The sequence below is a fragment of the Rhea pennata genome, chromosome 8 (assembly GCF_028389875.1).
Source record: "Rhea pennata isolate bPtePen1 chromosome 8, bPtePen1.pri, whole genome shotgun sequence".
Classification (NCBI taxonomy): Eukaryota; Metazoa; Chordata; class Aves; order Rheiformes; family Rheidae; genus Rhea; species Rhea pennata.
The window spans coordinates 13,996,662-14,024,626 of NC_084670.1; the positions used below are offsets into that span (position 1 = coordinate 13,996,662).

The 27,965-nt window shown below is 36.6% G+C and overlaps 2 protein-coding genes across 12 annotated transcripts in view; one reads left to right on the forward strand and one right to left on the reverse strand.

Annotated features, from left to right (window-relative positions):
* NEXN (nexilin F-actin binding protein) lies at nt 1–27,873 on the forward strand. 10 transcript variants are annotated; one of them, XM_062581473.1, is made up of 14 exons: nt 1–101; nt 11,074–11,155; nt 12,452–12,643; nt 12,785–12,866; nt 12,953–13,101; nt 14,429–14,470; nt 15,482–15,676; nt 15,755–15,928; nt 18,311–18,496; nt 22,481–22,681; nt 24,021–24,242; nt 26,242–26,427; nt 26,914–27,274; nt 27,380–27,873. In XM_062581473.1, the coding sequence occupies exons 2-14, from the start codon at nt 11,129–11,131 to the stop codon at nt 27,391–27,393; spliced, it is 2,031 nt and encodes a 676-aa protein (XP_062437457.1). In that variant the 5' UTR covers nt 1–101; nt 11,074–11,128; the 3' UTR covers nt 27,394–27,873. The 10 variants fall into 10 exon arrangements, with proteins under 10 accessions (XP_062437457.1, XP_062437459.1, XP_062437461.1 ...); XM_062581477.1 differs by lacking the exon at nt 1–101 and adding an exon at nt 529–723 and having other exon boundaries at nt 18,353–18,496; XM_062581472.1 differs by lacking the exon at nt 1–101 and adding an exon at nt 530–723.
* Nucleotides 13,561–27,965, reverse strand: part of FUBP1 (far upstream element binding protein 1) — a 41,382-nt gene continuing 26,977 nt past the window's right edge. The window contains exons 21-22 of one of the 2 annotated variants that reach the window (XR_009959106.1): nt 17,604–17,799; nt 13,561–13,737 (exon numbers count right to left, since the gene is read on the reverse strand). Coding sequence is in view for 1 of the 2 variants with exons in the window: in XM_062581483.1 (XP_062437467.1) it covers nt 17,782–17,799 (18 nt within the window). In the remaining variant the exon portion in view is untranslated. Of the gene's footprint in view, nt 17,800–27,965 lie in introns of both variants that reach the window. The other variant, XM_062581483.1, reaches the window with a different exon arrangement.

Sequence of the window (27,965 nt, forward strand, 5' to 3'; positions counted from 1 at the left end):
CAGGGCATGAACCAGCAACTGTGCGTCGCTCTCTGAACGGCCCGCTGTTCTGGCAAACTCTAATTAAGAAACGGCAGCTAGGAGGAACAGCCTGATTAGTTGTAAGTATGTTGTGATTGTTCGCTACTGGGACGGCGGGCACTCGGCGGTTACCTGAGGCAGTTAACTCCGGGGACGTGGCCGCGAAAAGGAGCGTGCGAGCGGGCAGCGGAGGCGCCGGTGCGGGGAGGCGCCGGTGCGGGGTGGCCGAGCCGCGGGCTGTCCCGGCGCGCGGAGCCCCGCTTCCCCCCGCCGGCGCCGTCCGCGGTGTCCTCGCCCCGGTGCCTTGCGGCAGCGCGGCCCGGAATGCGCTAGCTGAGACCACCCCGCTCCCCGGTTATTTATAGCTCCGTGGCGCTTCCAGCCCAAAATAAGCCAGTTGGCCGGGGCGGCTGCCCGCGCGGGGGGGGAGGGTCGCAGTGCGGCCGGGCTGCGCCCCCCGCCGCGGCGAGGGGCCGGGCACGGGCATGCGGCGGCGGCGGGGCTGAGGCGGGACAGCTGCCGCCGGCGCGGGGCTCGCCTGGAATGCGGGCGCCGGCCGCGCGCCGCGACTTTTATGGAAACTTGGAGCGCCGGAGCCGGCGGCGGCAGCCAAGGGGCGCTCAGCAGCCGCGCCGCGCTCCAGCCCTCGCACCCGCCCGCCGCGAGTGCACCGAGCCGCAGCGGCGGGGCAGGCGCTCCCAGGTAAGAGCGGCTCCGCCAGCCCGCGGGCGCCGGGGGGGGAGGGAGAAGAGGCGCTGGGGCCCGGCCCTTGGGCCCCGCGCCCCGGCCGGGGGTCGGTGCTCGCCAGCAGCCGGCCCCGGCGGGAGGGCCGCCAGAGCAGAGCCGCAGGCTGGAAAGCCGGGGGTGGGCGCCGCTTTGGGGGTAACTCTCCTTCTCCCTACTGGGCTGCGGCGTGTCGGCAAAGGAGCCCCGCGCCGGGCCGGGCGAGCTCGGCGGGGTGACGCGCCGCCGCGGCCGTTGGCGGTCCGAGAGCCCCCCCCTTCCCCCCCCCCCAACGGTCGTTCCCTTCCCCCCTTCCCCGCCCCAACGGTCGTTCCCCCCAATGGCCGTTCCCTTCCCCGCCCCGGCGGTCGTTGCCCCCACGCCCCAACGGTCGTTCCCCGCACCGGCCGTTTCCCCGCTCGCGTTCCGCGTGGCACCCGGCGGAGTACAGCCTGCGGCCCGACGCTCGTGGGGTGTCCGGCTGTGCTTGGCTAAAAGCCTTTTAGAAAAGAAATAACGGGAGGCGATTAGTGCGGCTGTCCGCAGCAAGTGAAGAAGCGGGAAGGCTTGGCTGGAAGCTCGAAGAGTTCAGTTAAAAAAAAAATGCCTACAGACTGTAGCGTTTTGGGTTTCCCCAAAGTTCCCCCTGAAAGTAGGGCACGGTACGGGCTGACGTGGTAACTCTCGGTGTGGAGTGGGGAGAAGGGCGCCGGCATCCGCAGGAACGGATAGCGTTACCCGGCCTGGTGGTGGCCCGGTCTGGGCACGCGTGACGTGGTAGCTAATTTTAAAGGAAGCCATTGCAGGTGGGCCTTGTGCTCACCCGGAGATCCCGCTGGACTTGCAACTTTCGCTTGTCCTTGCAGAAAGTTGCCCAAAGAAAACGCAAAGTCAAAACAACAGTTACACAACTTTGGTGTTGGCATAACATACAGTGTTTTCAGAGAGATGTGCAATGTGGTATCCATTCTAAGCCCGTCTCTCAATAACGTTATGTCTAATAAAAATATTTAAAAGTCCTTTCTGTTCTTAAACCACATGTCTCTGTTTTCATATAAGTAGAAATTCAGTTTTGCCCATATGGTCTTCAGTAACAGCAACATATTAAGAGTCCATTTTATATGTTCTGCTGCTTCCTAAAATGATACTCGGAGAATGCTGGATTTCTGAGACAGTTTCGCAATTTTTTTTCTTGAAGTTTGTTTTAGGTAAATAAAGAGTTTCTGCTAATACAATAAACATCTGTGAAAAATGTGTTCAATTAAATGTATTAGTATTGCGAAAACTAGCCAGCAAGTAGCTGTAAGTATGTTAGAAGACTTTGTGTTCTTAAACTTAGATCTCAGCTCTTAAGAGATCTTAGACCCCTTAGGAAAATATGCAAGGAAATGAAGTTTTTAAACAAAAATTAGTCTTATAAGAGGGCCAAGTGTATTAAGCAATATACAGAAGTACGAGAATACATCTAGTATACGTAGAAAAGCACACAACCCAGTGAAACACAAGAACTGGATACACAGTTTTAAGACATGTGCCTAAGAAATACTTTCTTTAACTGTATTTGATATTTTAAATGAGTATTTTCCTCAGTGAAAGAAGACAGACAATCTGTGATTTCCAGTACTTGAAAATTCATTTTTAAACTCTATTTTAACAAGGAACAGTGCCATTTCCAAGTTATCTGAAAACTGGAAGGGGGGAAACTGAGGTGAAAGTTAATGACTATAGAAAAGTACTTTGCGAAGTAATAGGAGCTACCCCTTGCTGTGCTTCGAAGGCAGTCATGTCCACTCTGCTGAAGGCTATTACACACTATCTGGCTTTTATTGGCATCAGTGCTACCAACAAAGTAATGTGGCCAAAAGGAAGCAGCAGCAGTTTATCTCCAGGAAGGCTGGAGACCTCTCATTGCAGTGCAAGCATGGCACAAGCACAGCAATTGCCCTGTTCTGTTTGGAGTTGACCTGGAGGGTTTTGGAGAAGTAACAGCAGATAGATAGGCTGTGTCCCATCTTCTAGGAAGGGCAGAAGTAAATTGCAGTAGTATTTCATGTTGGTGCTTTATCCTACATTTCAGTACCTTAGTCTCTGTAGTCCTGTCAGTGAAGTCAGCAAAAGTCAAGCTCAAATCACACTGTCTCTTCAGCTGCTTTGAAGAAGGAGTTATGGTGTGGGACAGGATACACTGATTTTTCACTCGGAGAACTGGGTTCACGGTTTACTGCCACCAGTAATTAGGATCACCTGGTGTCTTGGAACATAAAATCAGAGGCCAGAAAATGTCAGCAGGCCTTTCCCATAACAGACCTGTCTGTAAGCCCCAACTAGATTTGTTCTGGAGCGTATGTACTCCATAGTGGTATCTGAAGAGAGTAAGAAATTACACAGAGAATGGTTATCTTATTCTCTAACACAGCGGTTAGACTGCATGGCAGTATCACTTTAAGAGTATGTATGAACGTGTAAATAGACACAGACAAAATACTTCATAATAAATACATCATTATAGATACCATATCTACAAAGGGCTTTTGCAACGTGAGGCTTTTAATGTCAAAGTGCAATAAAGAGTGAGGAAAAGATTTGGTATGAAGTTGAATTATCTGGGCCAATTGCTGGTAAGCACTCTAGTCTTAACAATAAAAAATTATGAATGGAATACAACTGAACAGAAATAGTTTTCTATTCTGTGTTATACAAAATGTAATGTTTAGACAGCTGGTATTAGTGGTCATAACTCACTGTCTTCAGTGCAGCTAACAGTTTGTGCCAGTTCAGGAGCTTCCCCTATGCGTGATAATTTTAGTATCTGCTTTAGTATCTGTAGTTTAGTACAGCAGCTACTGGTAATGTTATACCGGACAAGTTACAGTAAGGACATACATGATGAACAACACTCATTTCCAATTCTATTTCCAATCTTCTCTTTCCAATTCTATTTAATATTTCTTTAAATATTCTAACATTATGAACTGTGTTTTCCTCTTCTAAGTGCTTTGGCTGCGAGTAGTAATTTTCCAGTGCTCACAATATGATTTCCTTATATAATAGAGTCTTCCCTGCAAGCAGATCACAAGAAGGAGACAGATGGTAAATGTAATATAGACTGTGCTGTAAAGGGCTTATTTATAACTCAGGGTAGCCAGTATGACTGTAGGGGGGAGCCTACTGAAAAGAGAAATCACAGAGGAACTAGACTTTTATCCTGACTTCCTACTCCTAGCTGTAAACAGTCATCTTCAGTTTAGGGAAAACATTGGTATTTTCCTGCATCTCATATGAGGATGGTCAATGCTGCACTGAAAATCAAGAATTTTCATAATGTAGTTATGTACAGTAAGGTAATGGATCAACTGTGGAGTTACTATAGATAACAAAAAATACTTTACATTAGGATTGCTTTTATTTGGTTAAAGTTGTGCAACAGCTTTTGATCAATTGAGGATTTTGACTTCCTTTCAGAAATGGAAAAGAATTAAATTTAGGGAGGCAGGTTTGGGACCTGTGATCCATCAAACCTTTTGTGTCCCCTCAATGGTTGTCTTTATTCATTTTGATTTTCTTGACTGAGGTAAGGTTTTAAGGTGTGTGTGTGTGTGTGAAAAGTTGAACAAGTGGTATGATCACAACAAATTAAGACGTATCGCACTGGAAGTGATAGCTTACCCGTTCAAAACCAACAATTCAGATACTTGGAAACAGCCCCCCCCCTTTTTTTTCCTCTCTATAAAGTAGCTAAACCTAGAGTATTTCTAGTCTGTTGCCTACATGTGTTTCTGGTTTTGTATTCAGTTTTCACCTCAAACTTTTGACAGATCACTCTGTGCATTATAGCCAGTCTAGCCATTCTGTCTTTTATACAGTTCCAGAGGTGGCATCATTAATCACAGGTTGAAGGTTAAATTTTCCTTCCAAGAAAATCTCAACGTGGACCTCTTTTAATATTTATAAAGAAAGTATTGGACTGCAGGTTCATCTTCAAAACATAAACTAACATTTCCTATGATGTTCTTTTTAATAATATGAAAGCTAAAATGTGGGAAAAGTAATTTTAGACCAGTGTCAGTTGAATGCTAGTGTGGTGAGAGTGGATAGGCAAAGAAGCCGTATCGTAACAATCTCAGTTGATTTTTCGATCATCATTTTACTCAATGTTCTAATTTGAGATTTTTTGGGGGGATGGGAAGCTTCAGTTAGGAGCTCTCACAAGTTTTCCTGAGATATGTTGATCTCAGGGAAACGAATGAAAGGACAATTGAATTTTAAGATTTTGGACTGCTTCGTAATAGGATGACGAATCGCTTTTAAAGTAGATGCAAGTATTAGCAGACACTTGTTGCCTCAAAGAATAAGCATGACTTGAATTAGAGGAACTCTGAGAATTTTTTTTACTACAAAGAAAGGATATATATGTTTTGTTCTTCTCAAAAGGGAATTAGTAAGAAGATATCATTTTATTTAAAAGTAGCTACTGTTAGAAAATAGTATATGTCAAAGTTTCTTGGGCTGGAGAATTCATTACAACCTATTTTGTATAAAGGTATCAAGTAGATGATGGAGGAGTTATTCTTCCACAATCTGTAGGTGTTGGGACTTCTTGACCTGCTCACTTTGGTTTTCTCAGCGCTGATACAGAGACTGTGTATATCTTCTAATGATAAGGCCAATATAAAGGAGCCTCAGTGTGCTCTTGTTGTTCCTAAAGCAGTGGTAACTGCTTCACAGATCCAAATAAGAACTCAAGGAGATTTTTTTTTCCTAAAGATTCTGGCTTGCATTTGTTGGAAACTACTCAACTGCTTGGATGGTCTCTGAGATAGGCTCCTCTGTTCTTGCCTGCTGTTGTTCCTGCTGAAAGTATAACTGACATGGAGAGAGAGGAGAGGGCTAACGTGGGCTGTATCATGTTCAGTAACGCCCTATTACATTCTATTCATATCTTTTAGCATCAAATGTGAAGGTAGGATGACTTGCAGTTGCAAAATGTGTTAGAGCCAGCTGGCTAACCTTCAAGCATATTAAGAGGTAGGTGATGCCAAAGAAACGGAAAGTAATCTAGAGTAATAGCAGATATGGCAATATTCCAAATGACAGCAACATATCTGTCATCTTAAATGCCTACAACTTTTTGGACTGGAACATTTGTGGAAGTTCAGATAGCAGGGATTTTCAAAGAAAATTTCTCCCAACATCTGTGCTTTGTAAGAAAATTTTAGATTGGCTTTTGATGATGGGTCTCACTACTGTCAGCAATTTTAGTGATGCTTTTGAGAGGAGTTAGGTAATTAGAACTATCAGAAATGTTCAAGATAAAATTGATCCAAAAGATAGGAAAATTTTTCAAAAACAAAATTAACCTAAGTATTCTCAGATTCATAAGTGTAATCTTGTTCCTAAGCTGAATTCCTTGTAATAAGCAAATAAGACCTTGCAATAGGTACAGTCTTTGAATGACTTCAAGATCAAGCCATGTAGACTGTGTACGTTGCAGTAACGAAGGTTAGCTGTAGCAAGTAGTTTAGGTGAGATGGAATTCTCTGTGAAACATGGTCTTTGTGATTTGCCTTTTTTTCTATTCCAGTCCTGTATTAAGACGAGAAGGTCTCAGATCTCTTAGGATATTTCAGGGCAGGAATTGTACCAATGCATGAAGTTTCTTTGTTTTCTAGTCAGTTCATGCAGTAGAACTTCTATTTAACTTCAGTATTTTAAGTACAAGGCTAAAGGCTATTGGTCACAAGCAGAGAAGAAAAAATGCAAAATAGAAGCAAAGGAAAGTGAACAGAGAACTTCTCTTAAGATCAACTTAGAAAAATCAGGAAGTCAAAATGAGCTTATAACTAGCTTTAAGCTGCCCTGATCATAATGAGGATTTTACTTAAAGATATGCATGAAGTAAGCTGAAGGCCTATAAAAACATCCAAACTCAATTGCACAATATATAAATGCATATTCAAGTGTATAGGGACTCTAAGACCACAAGAATGCTTGTAAGGTCATTTGCCTTTCTAGACACAACAGAATGTGAACATGCTATTGCTAATCTAAAATAGTCTAAATAGAAAATCAGACTTAGTAGTTCTCAGTTTGTCACTTGTGAGTACATAAACGTAAATTGGATTTCTACCAGTCTACAAATGGGACATTTGTCGACTATGACTTGGAAAAACTGACTTTACATACCTATTTGTTGAATAGGAACATCCAAGTGTTCTCCAAAATATCTCTTTAAAGCTGAAATTGAAGTTTAGGATTTGTAAATCAGGGCAGAGCTTGGTAGCTTAACGCTTCCAAACTCTTGTTTTATATGCTATGACTGCTGTGATTTGGAAAAATGTTCCAACAGGGTACCTATGAATCTCATTCAATTTCTATAGTTACAGCAGCACCAGAAAGCACTGAAGACTTTGGCATACACACACACACGTACGCATTTTAAGTTGATATAAGGACTGCTCTGAATGTTCATTATTTTTAACACCATGTAAACATTCCCATGTTTATAATCTGCTCAGAATAAAGAGTTAATAAGCAAACTTCAAACCTGTTTGGCAGAACACAGGATACCTGGCCACCTCCATCTTATTTTGAGAGAAAACGTAGCAAAAAAGAACCAATGCCTCAGTTCCTAATGTCATCATGATTGCTATTTATTTTAACTATTTTGCATTCAGTTTTGGAAAATGAAAATGTGACTAGCCAGGCTCATCTTATACTCTTTGTTTATGTCATTGTTACTTGCTTATCTCATTTTCTTAAAGATACCGCAAAGATTTACATCCATAACACAAAGTTTTACATCTACAAAATACATTCTTTTAATTTTCTAATGAAATGTCATTTCATTATTAATACATCTAAAATCCTACATACCTAACAAGTGGCCCTTATAATTATTTGAAAATAATCATACCATTTTCAAAACAGATATGTATGGAACACTTGCTGGACACAGAGAGAGCTAGTTCAGCAGCGTACTGAGTACAGTGAGATTTCTAAACTTAGTATAAAAGTTTGTTGCAAATTTTGGGCTTTTCCTGATGTGTCAGGAGAAGGGAGAAAGGGAGTCAAGAATAAGTTACTGCATCATAAAGCAGAAGAAATTCTGTTCCACGTTACCTAAGAAATAGTGAACGTGTAATTGAGCCATTATCATGTTTCTTGTGATAATAATCATTATAGTCCTGAACAAATGAGCTTGACTTTAACAGGTGCCGGTCATAATGTTAAACTTGTTCTGGGAAACCAAGTATTTTCTAGGAATTTCTTGTTCATGGAAAGTCATCTTAGTGCCTAGTGAAAGACTTCTATGTTAATAAATTTTGCTGGAAGAATAACAAGTAAAACCATATACATGAGATGATACAGAATATGGTTTACTTCAGTGAACAGGAAGGTAGTCTGAGAAACAATCAGTTTACTCCAAGAGTGTGATGCAGGGTCATTTTATAGAACTATACAGCACAATTCAGGATTAGGATTATAGGATTAATAAATAACATCCATTGGTTGAGCCACTTGCTGTAGGTCTGAATAAAATGAACAAGAACCTCTTCGCTCTTATTGCACCCCAGTAACATTTAATTCATTCATAAACAAGTGGTTTGACCTTTAGAATAAGGAATGCTACCATTTTTGGTCACTCCTTTTTTACATGGCATGCATGCGGTTGCTAGCACTAGATAATTTTTAGTTGTTCCTGAGATTGTTATCTTTACTTAAATTAATAGTTTTATCATACTGGGGTTCATCTAGCTGAATAATCAGATCCCAGGTTTGTGTTTCAACTCCAAAACTTTGTATGTATGGCATTGCAAATGAAAAAAAAGAATTGAAGAAAAATAGCCGGAACATGTTATAATTCTTATAATTTTTTGGCTGTGATTTTTCTGATCTTAATAATTTGCTTAAGATGCTGTGACCAAAGTTACCCCTAAAATTATGTTCAAGTTTTATATAAATATTAAAGAATAGGAGATGAGTAATGATGTGATACAAAAAAGCCCGTGTCATTGATTTACTCAGAACAGGTTGATAAATAGTTTTCTTCATTACAAAACAGATACATGATGGCATAAAATGGAATAAAGGTAATATTCTTAATCCAGGTCCTAGTGGATGCTTGTACGTGTCACTGAAATCCTTTTTACAATTAGCACCTTTTGTTGGCAATATTGAAAAAGAGCTCAGGAACTGTGAGAGCATGGAGAAAAGCTGTCGAATTGTACACTTTTTTTTGTGTACATCCCATAGACATTAGGAGGATTTGTGTATAAAAATGAGTGTATTCTTTCCAGTTCCATCTGTTTCCTAAGCTGATTACACCTTGCTGTCTTCTAGGAAGAATAATGCTAGACTGTATTCAGCTTTGTAATTTCAGAGAAGATTGTGTGTGAAGAAAAAAAAGTCTGGCATGAAGCACTAGATGTATCTAGATACAGGACTGTACTGACCTCCAGAGGCAGAAAATTCCACATGTGCTTATGCACTTGACAAATGCTGTCTCTGTCCTCTTCAGATTTCATTTTTGGAACTTTGTCATTTCCAGGTATAAAAGTAATATTCCTTAAAGTGATGAATAGTTCAATTCTCAGAGGGCATACAATTAACACATTTGATAATGTAATTGTTTTCTATCATGTATTCATTTGTGCTAACCTGAATTAAAAAATTAGTGAATTAGTGAGACTTAATGATAAACAGAGGTATCAAATTGATAGGAATTAATCATCAAAATAAATGTATTTTCCATTGCATTGTTTCAAACTTAATCAAAAATAGGTACCTAGGTTACACCGTTACTTTTAAGGAGTAAGTGACCATTTTGGCATACTGGGTCTGAAATGTTCTTTCTAATGTAGTGAAAGATCAAACCTTATATCATAACTTCAGGTTTTGTAGGAGTGAACTATATGGAAACAATAAGTGAGGGCAGAGGACTGAGAAAATAATTACAGTGGCCTTAAGCCTTTACTACCTTTTCCATTTCAGGCTACTAAGCACAGAAAAAGAGTGCACCTTTAAAATTGTTTTGACAGCATTTACTTTACAAAAAATGTAATTTCTTCCTGTGTGGTGTGAATCTGACTTGTTACTCTCTTTTAACATCTTATTGTTATCATGAAACACGTAACTAGAGCCATACACTATTTTCACCATTTCTGTTTCTACCTAAAAAGATAGAGAAGTGTTTTGGGAGAAAACATCTCTTTCAGTTTTCTTTAAAGGCAAAAAAAACCCCAAAAACAAAAAAACAAAAAAAAAAAAAAACCTGTTTATCAGCTGGAAGTTCTCCTGTCTTCTCAAAGTAGAGGAGATTCATCTATTCTGCTTTCTCCCCAAAGTCAGAGGAAAGACTTTGTGCTGTCCCAGCTCCCAGGGGACAAAAACAAAACAAAATAAAACAAACAAACAAACAAACAAAAACCAGATCAAGCCTGGATGTCTACGTGCACTTACTTGGCCTCTACCTGTCTGTCCTTCTAGAAGCAATCTGTCTGCGTTGTCTTACGTAGCAGGCTTTAGCCCACAGAGGGTATGCAGCTGTCCTGTCGTCTTTTCCCATCCCTGCTCTTTTTTAAGTTCCCACTGTATCTTCATTAGCTTCCTTCCACAGGAAAAAAACCAAAAAACAAAAAACTACTACCCCACATGCTATCTGTCATCCTTTGCCTGAATTCACTTTTTTTATTCCTCCTTATTACTTGCAGAGGACTAGAGTAATTCACGTTTTTAGTAGGTGGAGGGCTTCACAGAGGCAGGAATTCCAGTTGCATCTCTGCAGTGGTGGCAGGTGCCCCCAGGGAGGGGGCCACCCTTCCTCCAGTCAGCGGCACAAAGGTCTTGATGCTCCAGGCATCTGGGGGGCTTTGGCCTGGGACACTCTGGAAACCTGGTGCACCACGAGCTACCTCACTGGCTTGTACACCAGACCGAAGCAGAGCAACTGACATGTGCAGCATATTCCTTTCTGTCAGCAGAAGTATTGAGAAAAGCAGTTTTGTAGCATGCCAGCCAGTCAGCTGGAGCTTGGCACCAAGTTCTGATACATGCTCGCTTTTTTTTTTTCTTTTTTTTTTAATGGAAATTAAAACCCAATTTCTAGGTCTATAATAGAGAAGCATGAATAGTGAATTGTAAGCTGGTTCTTTCAATTATTGTTCCATATTTAGAACATATTTTCATGCCTTTGCAAGAGCCTCAAAGGATCAAATGAAACTGTGATACACTCACTTCAGCCTATACAAGCTTATTTGCAGGAAGATGATTAAAGAGGGAAAAAAAAAGCATCCATTAAGAAAACAATATAACTGCAACTGTTTCTTACAGGTAGAAACTGAAAGCAGTCTTGAATATACCACGTGAAGATCACAGTACAATAACCATGAATGACATTGCACAGAAGACTGAGGTATGTACCAATTTTAAAATAATGAGACTAATGTAGTAATTTACAAGTGATGCTTGCAAAAAGACAAAGAGCAATTACAAATGCGTGTAAGAAAGAGACAAACAGTTATGCTGCAAGTCTAGCTGGCAAGCATAAAATGGCCATCAGCAGAAAGACCTGAGAACGTACCCTGTTATTTTAAGACAGGAGGCACTTGAAAGTAACTTAAGTACATCAGATTTGATGGAATGTGTGAAATATGTTCTTACTATTAAAAAACATAAAGGAGGAAGGCAAAATAAAATTAAAACAACATGTTAAGAAACATTAAATATTAAAAGGAGAAAAAATTCAGGGCAACATTTTCATCTAACTATAAAATTTAAATATTAAGCTCCTTAAAGTATTTCTTCTATATAAAGATTCACTGAACAACAGGAACAAAAGCAAATACATCATCACACTACCCACTGTTAATTTAGGTGGAAAACATGAAAGAGGGAATGTTTTCATCCAGTTTTCTCAGAGCTATTGTACTGTATTTCTGTAGTCACTACGGTAAAAAGACAAAACCTGAAGTATTTCTGAAAAGTGGGTATCTCTCTTACTACTTGGAACCAATTCACACAGATTCAGTATTGGCAAAGAACTATCTATTAGCTTTATCAGTATCAGCTTCCTGAGAGTCCAGTGATCTTGACATATTATAACATACAATCACTGGACTTCTGAATTTCCCTAAATATTAAAAAAAGTATGTAAATAAAGTATTCGAGGTTTCAAATGAAATAGTACCATTTAAAAAAAATATATACAAATGAGCAAGAGTTGCAGAAGAAAATATACATATTGTAAATTACATCTATGTCTTTATACTTATGTTAAACATCGAGTTACTGGCAAGTGGGCTCTTCTGTTTTTACTGTCAATACTTATGATTCCAAATATATATATATAGAATATATATCATACATAATTTTTAAAAGATGTGAAAATTAAAAATGTACATGCATATAGTTCATGGGCTTAGTTATCTAGGTGTCTATTACTATTACATAATAGCCTAAGTTTAATGAAAGGCTCAAAGTTTTTTGTTTGGATTTGCTTTTTAGTATTTATTGCTCTTTAACTATGAAAAAATACAATGAAATATATTAAGATGCTTAATGGATGATGGCTAGTGGCACAAACTTCATAATCTCAAATGCATTTCTGTTTTACGTTCTTACGTTCTCTCTAACCCAGTCTGTAAAAAAAAAATTCTGTCCATTTCAACTTTCTTTTTCTTATCTTCATTTCTTCTTTATCTTCACCAAGATTCTGCTTTCTTCATCTAAACCCATCCAAAAATCCTATGTGCCCAAGCTTCACAAGGGTGATGTAAAGGATAAATTCGAAGCTATGCAGAAAGCAAGGGAAGAAAGAAACCAAAGGCGATCTAAAGATGAAAAGCAAAGAAGAAAAGAGCAATATGTTAGAGAGAGAGAATGGAACAGGAGAAAGCAGGAGGTTATTTTCTTTGCAAATATTTTGTGTTATGTTAATATTCAATGTTATATGTGACAATCTTTTCAAATTATTTGAAGACTATAGCAGTTGAATTTTATCTAACGTATAAAGACAGCTTATTTTCTGTATTTAATCAATTAGATGAAAGAACTGCTTGCATCTGATGAAGATGATGATGAAAAATCATCTAAAATAGAAAAAGGTTATGTTCCAAAGCTGATAGGTAAGAGAGGCACAATTTTAAAAGCCACACAACTCATTCAATAAGTATTAGATCTAACTATCGAATTGTGCATTTCATGCTCGCAGGAACTGTTAAAGGCAAGTTTGCAGAAATGGAGAAGCAAAGGCAAGAAGAAGAAAGAAAAAGAATGGAAGAGGAGAGAAAGCGCAGAATTGAACAGGATATGATTGAGAAAAGGAAAATTCAAAGAGAATTGGCAAGAAAAGCACAGGAGGTATGTCTGTCTGATCAAAATAGTAAGGACATAATTATAAACAATAAAACACAAGTATAAAGTTTTGTATCGATCAGCAGTTCTAAAGATTTGGTTTCTGATTGTAGTGGTATTCAAGGAATACGCTGGATAGGATGGAAGGAGGGAAGAAAGTGAAGACAAGTATTGTCTGAATAATATTTAGAGTAACAGTTTTTTTGAAAATACTGAGCTCAAGTTATTGATGATATCAGCCAGGCATAAACCTGTTAGGAATTTGAATAGGGTATAATGTCATATTCATAGAAGAGTTTATGGAATTCAATAAACTAATTTGAGAATTTTTTTTGTATTACATCGACTCTTACTTTAGGCAATTCGTGCTTTTACATTAGCAAATGCACTTCACTGGTAGATGAAGGGCAAGTAAATTGAAATGAGAAAAAGGTGCAAGTATACACAAGAAGGAGAAGATGCTCATTCAGTTAAAATCACTATGATCATGTTTTATTCTTTTATTACTTTAGGAATCATTACATACGTATGTGAACAGGTTCCCACTTTCATTGATGCTAACGAAGCACGTTATCTTTGTAGAATTCTGTAGTTGGGTATCGTATTTAATTCCTTCTGTAATTTTCTTCAATGTTGCAAGTTCTGTAGTGAGAATAAACATCTAATGACAGACCAGAACATAAGCAAATTTTACAAAATATAGCAGTACTTAATCTAGGTTTGTTTTTGTTTTAAGAGGAGTCATTTTTGAACAAGGACTTAAATAATATTTTCCACTAAGACTTTTAACATGGTTAAAACTGTACTTTTAAGAGGAAATGTGTCTTGTATAAATTTAATCTACTTTGAAAGACAGAAATACTTAACATGTAGAAATTTATGAAGGGCATTGATTTAGAAAGCAACTGTTTATATAGAGACACCAATATGAAAAAATGTACAAATCGGCTTTTTGCAGAGAGTTGAGTCAAAGACAGACAATGCCACTTGGATCAGAAATAATGAGTTTGCTTTAACTTTTTACATAATTATGGAATGTTCGCATGAAAAACAGACATCTAAAGGACTTTTCTCAGTTTATCATCAAAATGCTAAGTGTGCTTAGGGGTGCTTTCCAGTATGATGTTTTGGTGTCATGTCCTCCTGCTGTCCTCCCAATAGCTAATCTAGCTGAAGTGTTCCAACATAATGCAAAGGTTCAATCATTAAAATCTCTTGTGAATGTAACTTCTACATATGTATCACTGATACAAAAAGAATTTCCAGTTTTATGTTTGCAAATCTAAGGCAAAGAGCCAAAGTAATGTAATCATATGAAATTCTCATTTAATAGATTGATGACTTAAACAATACGGGAACTGAATCAGGAGCAGAGGTAATCAGATTTTTTTAAAGAAACACTCGCCTACATTTTTATTCACTTTGTTTTATTATGATAACATGGGCTGGGAAAAAAGAGCACAAATTTTTAATGTTCAGTCAAGCAGCTAAGAACTTTTTAAAGCATACAGAAGTGTGTTTGAAGTCAGTTTAAGTTTGAAATAGAGTCTAAAGTGTGAATAATGTGTGGTCAGGAGAGTTAGACATCTAAAACTTAAATATTCAGAGCCATCAGAATGATTTGAGGCCTACTGGTAATGGTTCTTTAAATGTTCTAGCTTTGAAAAATATTATTTTAAAGCTCTTTGCCTTAAGCTTGAAACAAAAGAGGATTTTGTCAATATGCAGAAGTTTGAACACCTTAGTCAACTGTTTGGTCAAATTTTTCCCCTTCTTTTTATTAAAAATTAATTCAACATAAAGGTTTGGATTTTAAGTCTTGCAAATACGTGTTTTATTTCAAAAAAACGCTAGGCCCAAGGGTCCTGTCATCTTTTACTAACACAAGAAAATTCTGTTTCTACTGCAATTTTGAGGAAAAAAAGCTATGAAAATAATTTTGAAGCAGCAGAATGCTTCAAACACAAGTTAGTTTGACAAATTACACAGTTCTCTCTAGAATAAGCTTATTCCAACACAGGATATCCCTTACATAATATGTACAAGACTGGAAGTGGAGTATAGATACAGTTGTTACATATTCAAAATTTCACTTCTCCAAGCCACAAATATTTATTAATATCATTTAATGAAAATATGTACAGAAGTTAGTTTGCTAGCAGTCATGTTTAAAATACAACTCGTTCTTGATGTTCTTCAGATATTACAAGAAAACTAGTGACTGTCACAGGCTGATGAGTTTTATTCTTGTCATTAATATTCAATACAAGTAATTCTGTTGGAAGCTTTGGTACACACAGGTAAAAATGGCAATTTCATAAGAAGTGAGTCTGTCTAGAAGTCAAGCATTATCAGAATATCATAAATTATATATGTTTTTGGACAGGAAGGGGATGATTCACTGCTAGTTACAGTAGTGCCTGTAAAACCCACCAAAACACCTGGAAAGATGAAAATAAACTTTGAGAACACAAGAAAAGAAAGAGCAGAACAAACACAGAGAGAGGATGAAGAAAAGAAGCTAAAATATGAGAAACACAAACAATCTTTTAAAGAAGCCAAGTGCCTTTCATTTGTCATGGTAAACCACTCATCTAAAAATTCCTAAGAAATAAAGATCTACTATTTAAAATATAACTATTTTATTTTTCTTACACAGAGTGAAAACACAGATAATGAAACACAGGAGCCTCTTTCTCCTGGTAAGCTGAAAGTAACATTTGAAGAACTTGAAAGACAAAGACAGGAAAATCAAAGGCGGCAAGCAGAGGAAGAAGCAAGACAGCGCTTAGAAGAGGAAAAACGTGCCTTTGAAGAAGCTAGGCAGCAAATGGTAAATAGTCGTTTTGTTCATGTTAAAGAATTTCACATAGTATATACCTTCACATTCTTTCCTCTATCTGATTATTCTTATTATTAATTCTTATTTCAGTCCGTCATGGAGTTTGAAAATTGTATCATCACTAATTTTAAAGTGCATGTTTTTGACCTTACTTATAATTTAGTAACCATCCTGGCACAATTCATTAGACTATCTTCTAGTAAAAACAGGAAGCTTATATTTTTAAATTTGCCAACAATCTTACCAGTTTTAACATATACATGTTATAGTATTAAAATATAGGTTCTGCAGAAGAAAATCGGTTGTCTGTTTTGCTCTTAAATAGTACTTCAGATGTTTCAGTAACTTGTTTATGGTGAAAACATTCTGTAGTAATGGAATGCTACTTCTTATTCCTATATTTATTTTATACATAAATGTATCATTAAAACTTTCCTCTTACAAAAATAGGAAGACAGACATGTCAGCTCTTTTCTATGCAATGGTATGGGTAACTGCATTGTAGAAATTACTAGATTAAGCCCCAGATTATCAGAAATGGAACTCATCTTGTTTTGCATTACATGTAAAACTGCCTCCATATGTTCTTTATCATAAGCCAGACTTACTATAGGAAGGTAGATTTATAGTTGACCTAAAGTTTGGTCTATAATCATACTAGATAAATCATGTACTTAGTATTAATATTAGCATAAGATATACCAGAAAGAATACGATGAAATAAGGAAAAACAGAACTAATCTATTTCCAAAAACATTCTTTGGACGTTCTATATTTAAATGCCTTTTCCCTGAACAGTCCTAATCATTATGACTTTGTTCTTTCACATACAAGAAAGAGTGAATTTTGGATTTCCATGTCTCATGAAATCTTTAAAGATGCTACTTCTAGGAATTTGTTCAGTTTTAACTTTCAAAAGACTAGCTTAATTATGAGTGAACATTTCTGGACAAACAGCTCAAGAACACGCTCAAGATGGCCATATATTACAATAGCATTAACCAAAATTTAGTATTCTAAGAAACAAACAGAAATAATAATAAAAAAAAATCCTACCCTCAGAAAGCTGAAACACAGACACTTAACAGATGCAAATTGGGAGGGATATATATGTTTAGGTAGGTGTGAAATTTTTATTTTATAGTTATAGTTCTTTCTTGTTTGGTAAACCACTTAACCTCTCCAAACCAATAACTTTGATATTATATTAATAATCCATTTTTTCTTTCTTTGCCCTTTGGGGTGAGGGGGAGAACGGAAGCAGGAAGAAGGGGTTTTAGTAAAGAGGATGGAAGAAAAAGAAGGAGAAATAATTTCAGAATTCTAACTAGAAGTTTTGTTCCTATCTCCTACCCTCATGTATATGTATTTATTTACCAATACAGAAGAATCAAAGCTGAATTTATGAATTCTGTATATAAAAAACAAAATCAAGACCCCCTCCTCCTGTCTTTTTATATTATGCAGTTTCAGCTGATATCAGTGGTTGTCACAGTTTGAAGTTAAAAGTTTTCTTAAAGGAACACTTCAGCAGTTCAATTCTTTTAATGCCTTCTTCTCCCCCTATGAATTTCAAATATATGGTTTCTGTAATTCCCTTAACTGTATGCCCAACACACCAGTCCCATGGCTGCTTGCAGTATGCAGAAATCTAGAATATCAATACCTCAGCAGTTCACAGTCAATTTCCTCCATTAACAAATAAAAAATCTGAGATGTTTTCTAAGGATGATTCTTTCTTTTATTCTTGATTGCAGTTTGCAAATCACAGGCTTTTCTTAGCAGATAGTTTCTACTGGAGACAAGCCACAGTGAAAAGATTGGCATATCTCACTTCCCTTTCTTCACTGATGATTAAATGTCTAAGAAGAAAAGAAGCAAACATGTCAGTTTGGACTAATAACAAACTATTAATCAATTTAGCTTTTCTATAACATTCTACAGCATTTTTTCAACTCATAAGTAAGTGTAGCAGGGAAAACAATTTATATGCAAATAAAAAGACTCCATGATAAAGGTCTACGAAAGTGATGTTCAAGTCAATGACTCAACCTGAAAACTATAAAATAGATAATTGTTTAACCTTTTCCTGATAACATTGTTCTTTGAGCCATGCCTTCAATCAATATTAAGAACTATAGAAGTTATGTATTGGATTCTGAATGATATTTCTCAAGGGAATTACTTATCCCTGCCTCTCGCTTAAATCATGACAAAAAGGTTGTTATAGGAACCAAACTACTGATGTATTTTCTCCCAGAAGGAAAAACATTTATAGAAGATCAGAATGGAATTCACAGAGTAATTATTTAGTACAGAGAATATTTTTATATTTGGATAGGGCTTTTCTATTTTTCTCCCTCTTCTCTAAAGATAAATGAAGGTGCTGATGAAGAATCTGAAAATTTCATTAAGGAATTCCGTCCTGGTAAACTCAAACTCAGTTTTGAGGAGATAGAAAGACAGAGGAGAGAAGAAGAAAAGAGGAAAGCAGAAAAAGAAGCAAGGCGACGCATAGAAGAGGAGAAAAAGGCATTTGCTGAAGCAAGAAAGAATATGGTATAGCATTTTGCTTAGTATATGTTTTAGTATTTAACTTAAGTCTCCATGCTGAACTAGAAAAACAACTGTGGAAAAATTGTAGTCAAGAATGTGTTTTGATTCCTCCATTAATTAAACTTACTAACAGTAGCAGAGATTTGAATCAAGTTAGTTTACCATAAAAAGACCACAGAACATTCCTCCTCATAGCAACACTAGAAAGGATATCAAATAATCTAATCAGAAATAGATACTGTTTCCAACTAAGCATTATGCTAGATGAAACAAACTTGGAAAACAAAATGTCTTCCTAAGAAGCATTGTTTTTTGTTTTCTTCTGTTTGTTTAATTCTTTATTTTCAGCTCCATTTTTACTTGTCCAAATTAATCTCCCTATCTTTAAGGATGTCCAACAATTAGCAATTACTAGCTGAAGTCTCTTAGGAAGGAAAAGATTGAGAAGGCGTGAACTCACCTACTTAATTATTATGTTTCACTGCTTGGTCAGGGAAACATAGAAAGGCAGCAACTTGCATTGAATTTACAGTTAGGACAATTCTTAATATGGTCCTTCAGTTTGGAAATTGCTTAGACCCCTGTTATTATTCAGTAATTTTATTTTTTATTGTATTTTTCATGCTTATTCCAACAGCTTCAAATTTTAGCAGACTTTTGGGAATTAGCTAACTTCTAATTAGTGGATGTTAGAAAATTTGGTATTAGATTAGACAAATACGAGTTATAACTAAATATTGTACATTTCGAAATCAAGTGCAAGACATACTATACAGAGCTGTAGAATAACCTCCCCCCTGATGGTCTCTTCCTACACTTCTGTCTTTGGTTTTATTCAAAAAGACCAACAGCATGTCTAATAAAATTATTTCCTTCAGAATTAAAAGCAATGGTTGTCGAGTAGATTAAAGCTTTCTGTGGAGGATTTAACACTGCTAACAGTGCTCCCTCTGGCTGAAAAATAGGCCAAAGACAAGAGGACTTCTCTGAAAACCTACTCAGACAAACTACTAGGCAAACTTACACTTGATATTGTACCAGTAAGAAATGATGTAAGATAAGGTCTGTGATCTGTCCACACCTCCAAAAAGATGGAAAAGAAATAAGAAGTTTAAAATTAAAATAATAATAAAAAAAAAAATACTGCCAAACTTCTCTTCTGTCATTACAATCTTTATGAAAAGTCAGCAGACAATTCAAGGAGAGCAAAGAATATACATGTCTTCTGTTTTGTGCTGCCTTCTCGCAAATCTCTCTTTCTCCCTTAGTTTAGCATGAGACTAAGCAAGTATCCAAGTAAGAAAAATCTCACTGATTAAAGAGAGTTTAATCCATTAGATGCAGCATGGAGTCTGCAGCTGCACTATTATCAACGGACAGTGGAGATGTTTAGTAATCCAAAAAGTTAACTGAAAAGTTTATTTTCAGCATCTTCATTTGAAAATTTTCTGCTAATTAGCATCCTGCATGTGAACTCTGCATACGCTATTGTTTGTAACAGAGAGAGTAATCCTATGCTTTCCCTCCTGTTCACCATTCACCAAATCTACACAACGTTAACAGATGTGCTTTTGAGTATTTTAAGAGTGCATCAGGCATCTCTTCCGGAAGCAGTAAAAGCTCACATGTAGAACTCTCAATCTATTCTCATTTAAGCATTTAAGTAGTTTTTAGAACCTTTTGTATATATTTATTTATTTTAATTCAAATTTGAAACTATATACCCAGAAGTGATAATACTACTGCTAGAAACAGAAAAGCTACCTTCACCTCTTTTTGAAGTGTCCCCCTAATTCATAATTTCTTCTGCAACGTACATAATTCTGTGCTTCCCACCAACTTACTTTCTGAATGAAGAATTCATCTAGCATCTCTGACAGCCTCTGTTAAAGAGACTGCATAAAGAAACTTGTCTTAGTATGAACAAAAATCCATTCTACTTTGTATCGACCACTATTTGTCCACTGAAAATTGATTCATGGTGCTACAAAAAATGGCTATTACACAACTGCTTCCCACTGCCATGTATTATCACACTGCAGAAAGAAAAAACAAGAAAAAAAAGCATGGTCTTACTTCACAAAATATATCTAGCATATTTACTGAACTAGCCACAAGGGTTATGCATCATACAATTCCACTCATTTCCCCCACCCCTGCTTTAATCTGCAATAGATTGGCGTTCTGTCTTTTCATTGCTTACTAACATAGATTTAAAAAATACAAGGCAGACAGATAGAAAAGTGCTTACATATATGCATAGCATTTTTAATTTGCAAGTATGTGCATTAGTAAGGTTTGAATTACTGCTTCTTCTACTCAGTTAGGTTCTACATCTTTCTGAAGCAATAAGCATACCAACTAATGCATCATCAGCAACAGATTTTCATGTTTCTTCACTGATTTAGCTACAGTTAGCCTCTGAAAAATATGCTGCTATGCATATCCTATTTTCATTAAAGGAAATTCTTCACTGATTTATTTTTTGACCTCACTTCCTGACAACTTCAACAAATACCTTTGTATTATGCAAAACAAATGAAGAATGGAAAGAATGGTGAGGCTGAACTCCAGCTGTAAGCTTAACTACTCATAGGGAAGATGTGAAGGAAATCTGTGGTGACTAAACAGTAGGAGAGGTTGGACCAAAAACCTGAAAGAGTTTGGGGCAAAGTCAGTCAACAAGAGAGCAGCACAAACGAAGATAGCATGAACATCCGTGAAAATCAAAAGTTACACAGGCAGTGAGCAAAAGTATAGGGGGAACTGAGAAGTGAGTGCAAAAGAATCTTTTAAAAACCATATTTGTGTATTTTCTGTTTCTTTCTAAAGCTAGTCAAAAAATTTTCTCAAATAAAAGTCTTGCTCCTTTAGCCTTTTCTAGCATTTGTTTGATAACTACTGTTAGGAAAGCTTTAAATTTAAGGCAAATTTGACACCACAGTGTTTGTCATGAGGCTTTTCAAAAATATACTGATTTAGTAGTGCAAAAAAATGTTTGACCACTCAGTTCTAAATAAGTATCTGTCCTCATTGCATGTTTTCCACAGACTCTTTTGTAGATTTGTTGAGACAATCTCTGTAATAGGAAAATAGAAGTTTTCATAGTTACATGAATATAGACACAGACAGTCATGCTCCCTGGCCATTTTTCTAATGTATCACCCAACATCTTAGTAATGCTTCACATCAACAATTCAGTCTGATAAAGTATCTGTTCTTCCAATTTCTGCTCTTGAAAATAATTACAAGGGCCTTTCCTGGGCATTAGTATTTTCTTACAAATTAAACTATAAAAGAAGCAAACTTCTCATACAAAGTAACCACCAAAGCCCAGCCCTACTCTGTAGCCTGAGAAAACAATGGGGAAAGGAGGAAAACTTTGCTCTTACATTGTACAAAAACTAGCAACGTAATTTGATATATTCAGTTTGAGGCATAAGAAAAGTTTCTTGTGGGGAATTCTGTTCTGTTATGCTTATTAATATATGTATTTATATATATTTTTATATATAATATTATATATAACTTATATATAAATATATAATACTAATATGTTAGCGATAAAAATAGGAATATAATGCAGTTTGCTTAGAAAAAAAGACTACAGATGTTTGTACTGCAATGTTAAGAGCAATGACATGTTTATACACAGGCATTTTCTCTAATGGTAGTCTGTGAAGTAAGCAGGAGTGAATAGCTACATTTAGAGGACATCTCACCTTGCGAAGAGGACTGCATTTGCATAAGCAGTTTAAAAAAAGTCTATTATTGTAATAAAAAATCTAAAATCAAAGACAATCTCCCTTGAATCCACCTCTGCAAAACATTAGAGAAAGTAGTTTAACACTGTCATTCAATAGCTCATTTCACTGTGTTGTAAGTGGCCAAATGCTTGGTTAGCTTTACACACTAAAGTATCTGGGGAACGCTGTGATTTCTTCGCAAGTACTTTCAGGATGCACCATTAATTATCTAAATTTCCAGCAGGTGCTGGATGATGAATCACCGGAAATGTTTAAAACAGTTTCTCAAGAATCTCTCATACCCGGTAAGCTGGAAATTAATTTTGAGGCGTTGCTGAGACAAAAAACGGAGGAAGAGAAGAGACGCACAGAAGAAGAACGTAGACAAAAGTTAGAAATGGAAAAGCAAGAATTTCAACAGCTGAGACAGGAAATGGGAGAGGTCTGTACAACAAAAATGTTAAGCATCCTCTGAACAAAAATGGCTCAAAGTTTACGACTGTAACAGAAAATTCCTTGTATAAGGAATTTTAAGTCAATTTCATTCTTATTTGAAATGAATGGAAAACAAAACAACAACAACAAAAAAACTTAAAATACACCATTGTGTATAAGATTCTTAATCACTAACCTACTAGGACAATACACTTACCACCCTTTAAGTGGAAACATAAAATTTCAGATTTATGATTTTACCTTTATTCTACTGCATTACTAAAATGATTAATTACAGTTTTTGTATAATACAAACATCCTGTTCACCCCAAGTTGAAAGCAGTATTTCCCACCTTTGTTAATTTTTTTCCAGCACTTCTTTTTTCAGACAAATGTAGTGTTACGTAATTAGGAAAGAATTACAGTGGCCCCAAGTTGTTACCAGTCACTGTATCAAGGGTTTGGAGACTATCATGTCACACTGGATTTTAAGAATCACACACAATTTGCTTTGCATACCAATGGCTAAAATATCACATTCATGAACTTCACACTTCAATTTGATTTGGTTGTGGGTGGCAAGTCTAAGAATATTATTCACTTTGGAATGTTAATGAGGAGCACATTTTTATTATTATTATTTTTTTTTTTTAGAGAGGCTTGAGTAATAAGGGCTCCAGCTTGTGAACTTTTCAAGTAGATTTTGGATTACATCCTGGGGAAGAAGGGAAAGACAGGGACATACAACTAAATGTATATACATCTGTCAGTCAGAGGTAATAAAGGGAAAGAGGGAGGAGAATAGAATATCAACAGGATCAGACATGGTTCAACTACTAGATCCAGAACTGTCACTTCAGTTTCCCAGTCTGAAATCTCTTTTGCCTCTTACTGCATTAAAAAAGTAATAACTAGGTTTGTCTTTAACAGAGTGGCTGCATTTCGGAAAACTATTTCCTAGCATGTTGCAGTTAAGTCAGAGAGGTGAATTACAGACCATTAAGAGTGTTGAGTTGCTAGCTGTCTGATTTTCGACAGAGCAGTCCTTAAATAAAGAGTTCATTCAAGCAATACCAGAGAAGAGCTTTTACTTAAACAAGATATTCTGAAGTCTGTATCTAGTTTAGAGGTTATAAGGAAATTAGAAGATTCAGGAAAAAAAAAAAAAAAAAAAAAAAAAAAAAGAAAGAAAATAGAGGGAAAAGATATCCTTGCTGAGAGATTTAGAATACCTTGAAGCTAACAGAATTATTTAAGTGTATTAAGCTAGACTTATTTATTGAGAGCACAGGTAGTGAAGGTAACCTAGGCATTTTTGATCTTCACATTCTGTAATTTCTGAACAGCTAGAAGAAGAGTCTGAAACTTTTGAACTAAGCAAAGAATATGAAGAATTAATGAAGTTAAAAAGAAGTGGCTCTATTCAAGCAAAGAACTTAAAAAGCAAGTTTGAAAAAATAGGACAGTTGTCTCAAGAAGAAATACAGAAAAAGATTGAAGAAGAGCGAGCTAAGAGACGAGCAATGGATGAAGAAATAAGAGAAAGGGAAGCAGAAAAATTTCAGGAGGTAAGTTGTATTCTGTATACATGACAACATTCGAGAGAGGCTTGTGATCAAAAAGATTCAACCTGCATTAGAGCTGCAAAAGTAAAACTAACTAGGAGACTGATGACCCAGGAGTGAGTAATACTTCTTTTAACAGTTTGCTGTGTTTCCAAAATGATTCTCTTCTTACTTGCCTTTGAATGTGTGAGAAAAAAATCTTGCCTCGGTGTCCCTCACAGAAATCTGCTCAGGCAGATGTCTGTTTTCTGCTTCAAATCCTCAGTTTAGCATCTTAACAACTTAAGCCTAATAGTCTAACAGATTGGAGTATTCATGTTTGAGAGTTTACATGCTATGAAGAGGCACAGAAATTGCTTGTCCTTCTGAACTCACACTCATTCTCCATTGTATGAATTTAAACCAAACACCACTACCATTTAGATCAAGCCCTTGCCCTTTTTAAGGTCAGAGAGAGGGTCTTTACTTGTTTCTCAGGGTACAGCAGGGAAGCATGCCTGCTATCAACACTTCTGATAGCAGACTCCATATTTTTTTTAGAGGGAAATGAGAAGGACCTACCAGTTTAACCAGTAAGTCACCACTGTCATCTGTAACCCAAAACATGATTATTGCATGGAAACTCATGTGTTCATGTGGCAGTACAGTGGTAAGACTTATCCAAACCTCATTCTGAGCCATATCCACAACACTCCATCACTTCCTATCAGCTCAAAGCCAGTGTTTTATTTTAGTCTTTTCAATTAGCGACTGACTATAATTATGCTTTTGTAAGGTCAGTCTGTGTAGATGTTGAAGCTGCTACATTATGGCATAAAAATCAAGTCACTGAACACTGATTGAGACATACCATTGACACAGGATAGAATTCAATTTATATATGCACATACATCTTTAAAAAGTATTTTTCTAACATTTTTGTTTTTTTTTTTTTTGGCAAATATTTTGCCGTTTTTCACTCTAGTCTTTTTTCCTTCCCTCTACACCCATAAAATTCTAAGCATATTAAACTGCTTATACTCCAGAAAGGAGCATGAATCTAATTAACCACTAAGAGACAAAGTATCCATAAAATAACAATAAATAGTTTTTATTAGAAAGGGCTGCTTTTCAAGAAGGCAAATAAACAGGCAAAGGAGCTCAAGTAGAAGGGCTTATATACCCTAAACAACAAAGAGGCTTTCAGGACACCAGGTTGTCACAAAGCAATATGAAAAGGAAGGAAAATCAAGTACCATGTAACACTAAAACATGATACTAAGAGTAAGCAAAAAGTAGAATTTTTCCTGGCACAGGAAAATGGAGAATCACAGCATAGGTCTGTTTTTTCCCTCCCTATTGGACAAGGAGAATAACTCCTACCTGCTTTGTAAAATTAGCATTAGAAAAAAAATGCCTAAGAACTGTGAAAAAAATTTAAGAGGATTTATTTTGCAAAAAGGAGAAAAGGGAGAAGCCTAACAGAATAAGCATCTTTCTCAAAACAATGAAGTATGCAGTCTGCATGCAACACAATTTTTCTCAGTCCTTTACAGCAGTCCTGCCAGAAGTGTCAAGTTAAAAAAAAAACTCAAAATGTTGTTTCCTTAGTTTTATTAATAAGTGCTTTTTACCATATCATAATATTTTCTGTATTTAACCTAAAGTTCCAGTTGTATCCAAAGTAAAAATTACTTCTATGGTGGTATGACTGCTTACCACTGATATACTGCAATCAAGAGTAGGGCATTCTAGAAATGTATCTGAATTTGCAGTACAGGATTCCTTTCACACAATTGCAGCGTTCCTTGCATCCATCTTTCCTTGAAATGTCTCAGCATCTCACAAATTGGGATCAACTATTAGGAGACTTGATTTTAAATAAACCTGACATTAAACAAACCTCTGGATAGAACAGGACTCAAGATAACTTAGCTCTGTTGAATAAGAACTACTGTCCTACTGAACTAGTTTTATTCCCACATAAATTTAAAGATAATAAATAACTTTTCTTCTTTGCAAGGATGATGAAGTAGATGTGAGACCAGCCAAGAAATCTGAGGCTCCATTTACCCATAAAGTAAACATGAAGGCCCGTTTTGAGCAAATGGCAAGAGCCAGAGAAGAGGAAGAACAGAGGAGAATTGAGGAACAAAAATTACTACGCATGCAGTTTGAACAAAAAGAAATCGATGCTGCATTACAGAAGGTATAGATTACAAAGTACCTTTTATTCATAGCTGTCTGTTAACTTAGTGAAATACATGTTTAAACATCTAACTGAACACCACTAATAGCAACAATACCAGAGGTGCGAGAAGACATTGTACTAGATTTAACAACTGCTGTGAATTGCTGCACTGACATAAAATTGCTTTTCGTGTTTGCACATATTCTTCAAGAGTAGGAGAGAAATATTGCAAAGAGAGTGCATCTTTTCCTTTCAGTAATCTGAAAATGGAATATATATTCATACCTGTATTTCTCCCTAGATTCTGGCCTTATTAAAATCCATCTTCTACAGAATTTACTGTCCGTTCTATTCCCAGACTCAATGTATTATTATGCAGTGAGCTTAGGTGCAGCACCTCCCTTCTCAAAAACATAAGAGCTTCTCTGTAATGAAAAACATATTACTAGTATTTATGTTGCTACTTCCACTTTGAATGTTGTAAATCAAATTATTTCAAAACAGAAAAGGGAAGAGGAAGAAGAGGAGGAAGGAAGCATTATTAATGGTTCCACTTGTGAAGATGAGGAAGATCAAGCTCGATCTGGAGCTCCCTGGTTCAAGAGACCACTAAAAAACACATCAGTTGTTGATGGCGAGCCAGTGAGATTTACCGTTAAAGTTACCGGGGAACCAAAACCCCAAATCACTTGGTGGTTTGAAGGGGAAATGTTGCAGGACTCTGAGGACTATCAGTACATTGAAAGAGGAGAAACCTATTGCCTTTATTTGCCAGAAACCTTCCCAGAAGATGAAGGGGAATATATGTGTAAAGCAGTCAACAACAGAGGCACATCTGCTAGCACCTGTATTCTCACTATTGAAAGTAAGAGTTAATATTTTCATTTGCTTAATAATTCAAGTACTCTTCTTGCATCTTTCCTATAATGAAAGATTGATTAATCTTTTTCTTAATCCTTTTATTTTCTAGCTGATGACTACTAATGCTCTACTTTAGCTGGAACCTTTCCTCCTCTCAAATCCTTCTTATTGCATCATCTCTCTCTCTCTCTCTCTCTCTCTGATGGGGCCAACTAAAGAAAGGAAGGAAATGCACTGATATGTCATTTCTTGCATCAGATAAAATAATCTTCAAACAGTGCAAGTGTCATGAAATTTAGTATAAAGGCTGAAAATAACTCAATAAAGGAAAAATCAATACAGGAAAAAGCATAATTATCATAGTGCTCCCACATTTGAAGACCAACTATTGTGTGATAGTATAAATCTAAATACACAATCAGGAAGCTTGTGTAGTAGTATAAAACTACTGGTGTATTCTGCATGAACACTAAATATTTGAGCCATTTTATTTTATACCAGAAGCACTGAACTGAAAAAGAAAATACTTATTGGTGGATTAAAAAAAAAAAACCCTCCAAACTAGTATATTATTTCCAAACAATAAAAGATTACATAACTGTGTACATTTGTTGTTTTGTTTCAAATAGCATTAGTTTTTATAATGCAGACTTGCATTTAAACCATTAGACTGTAATCAACCTATGCATCTCCTA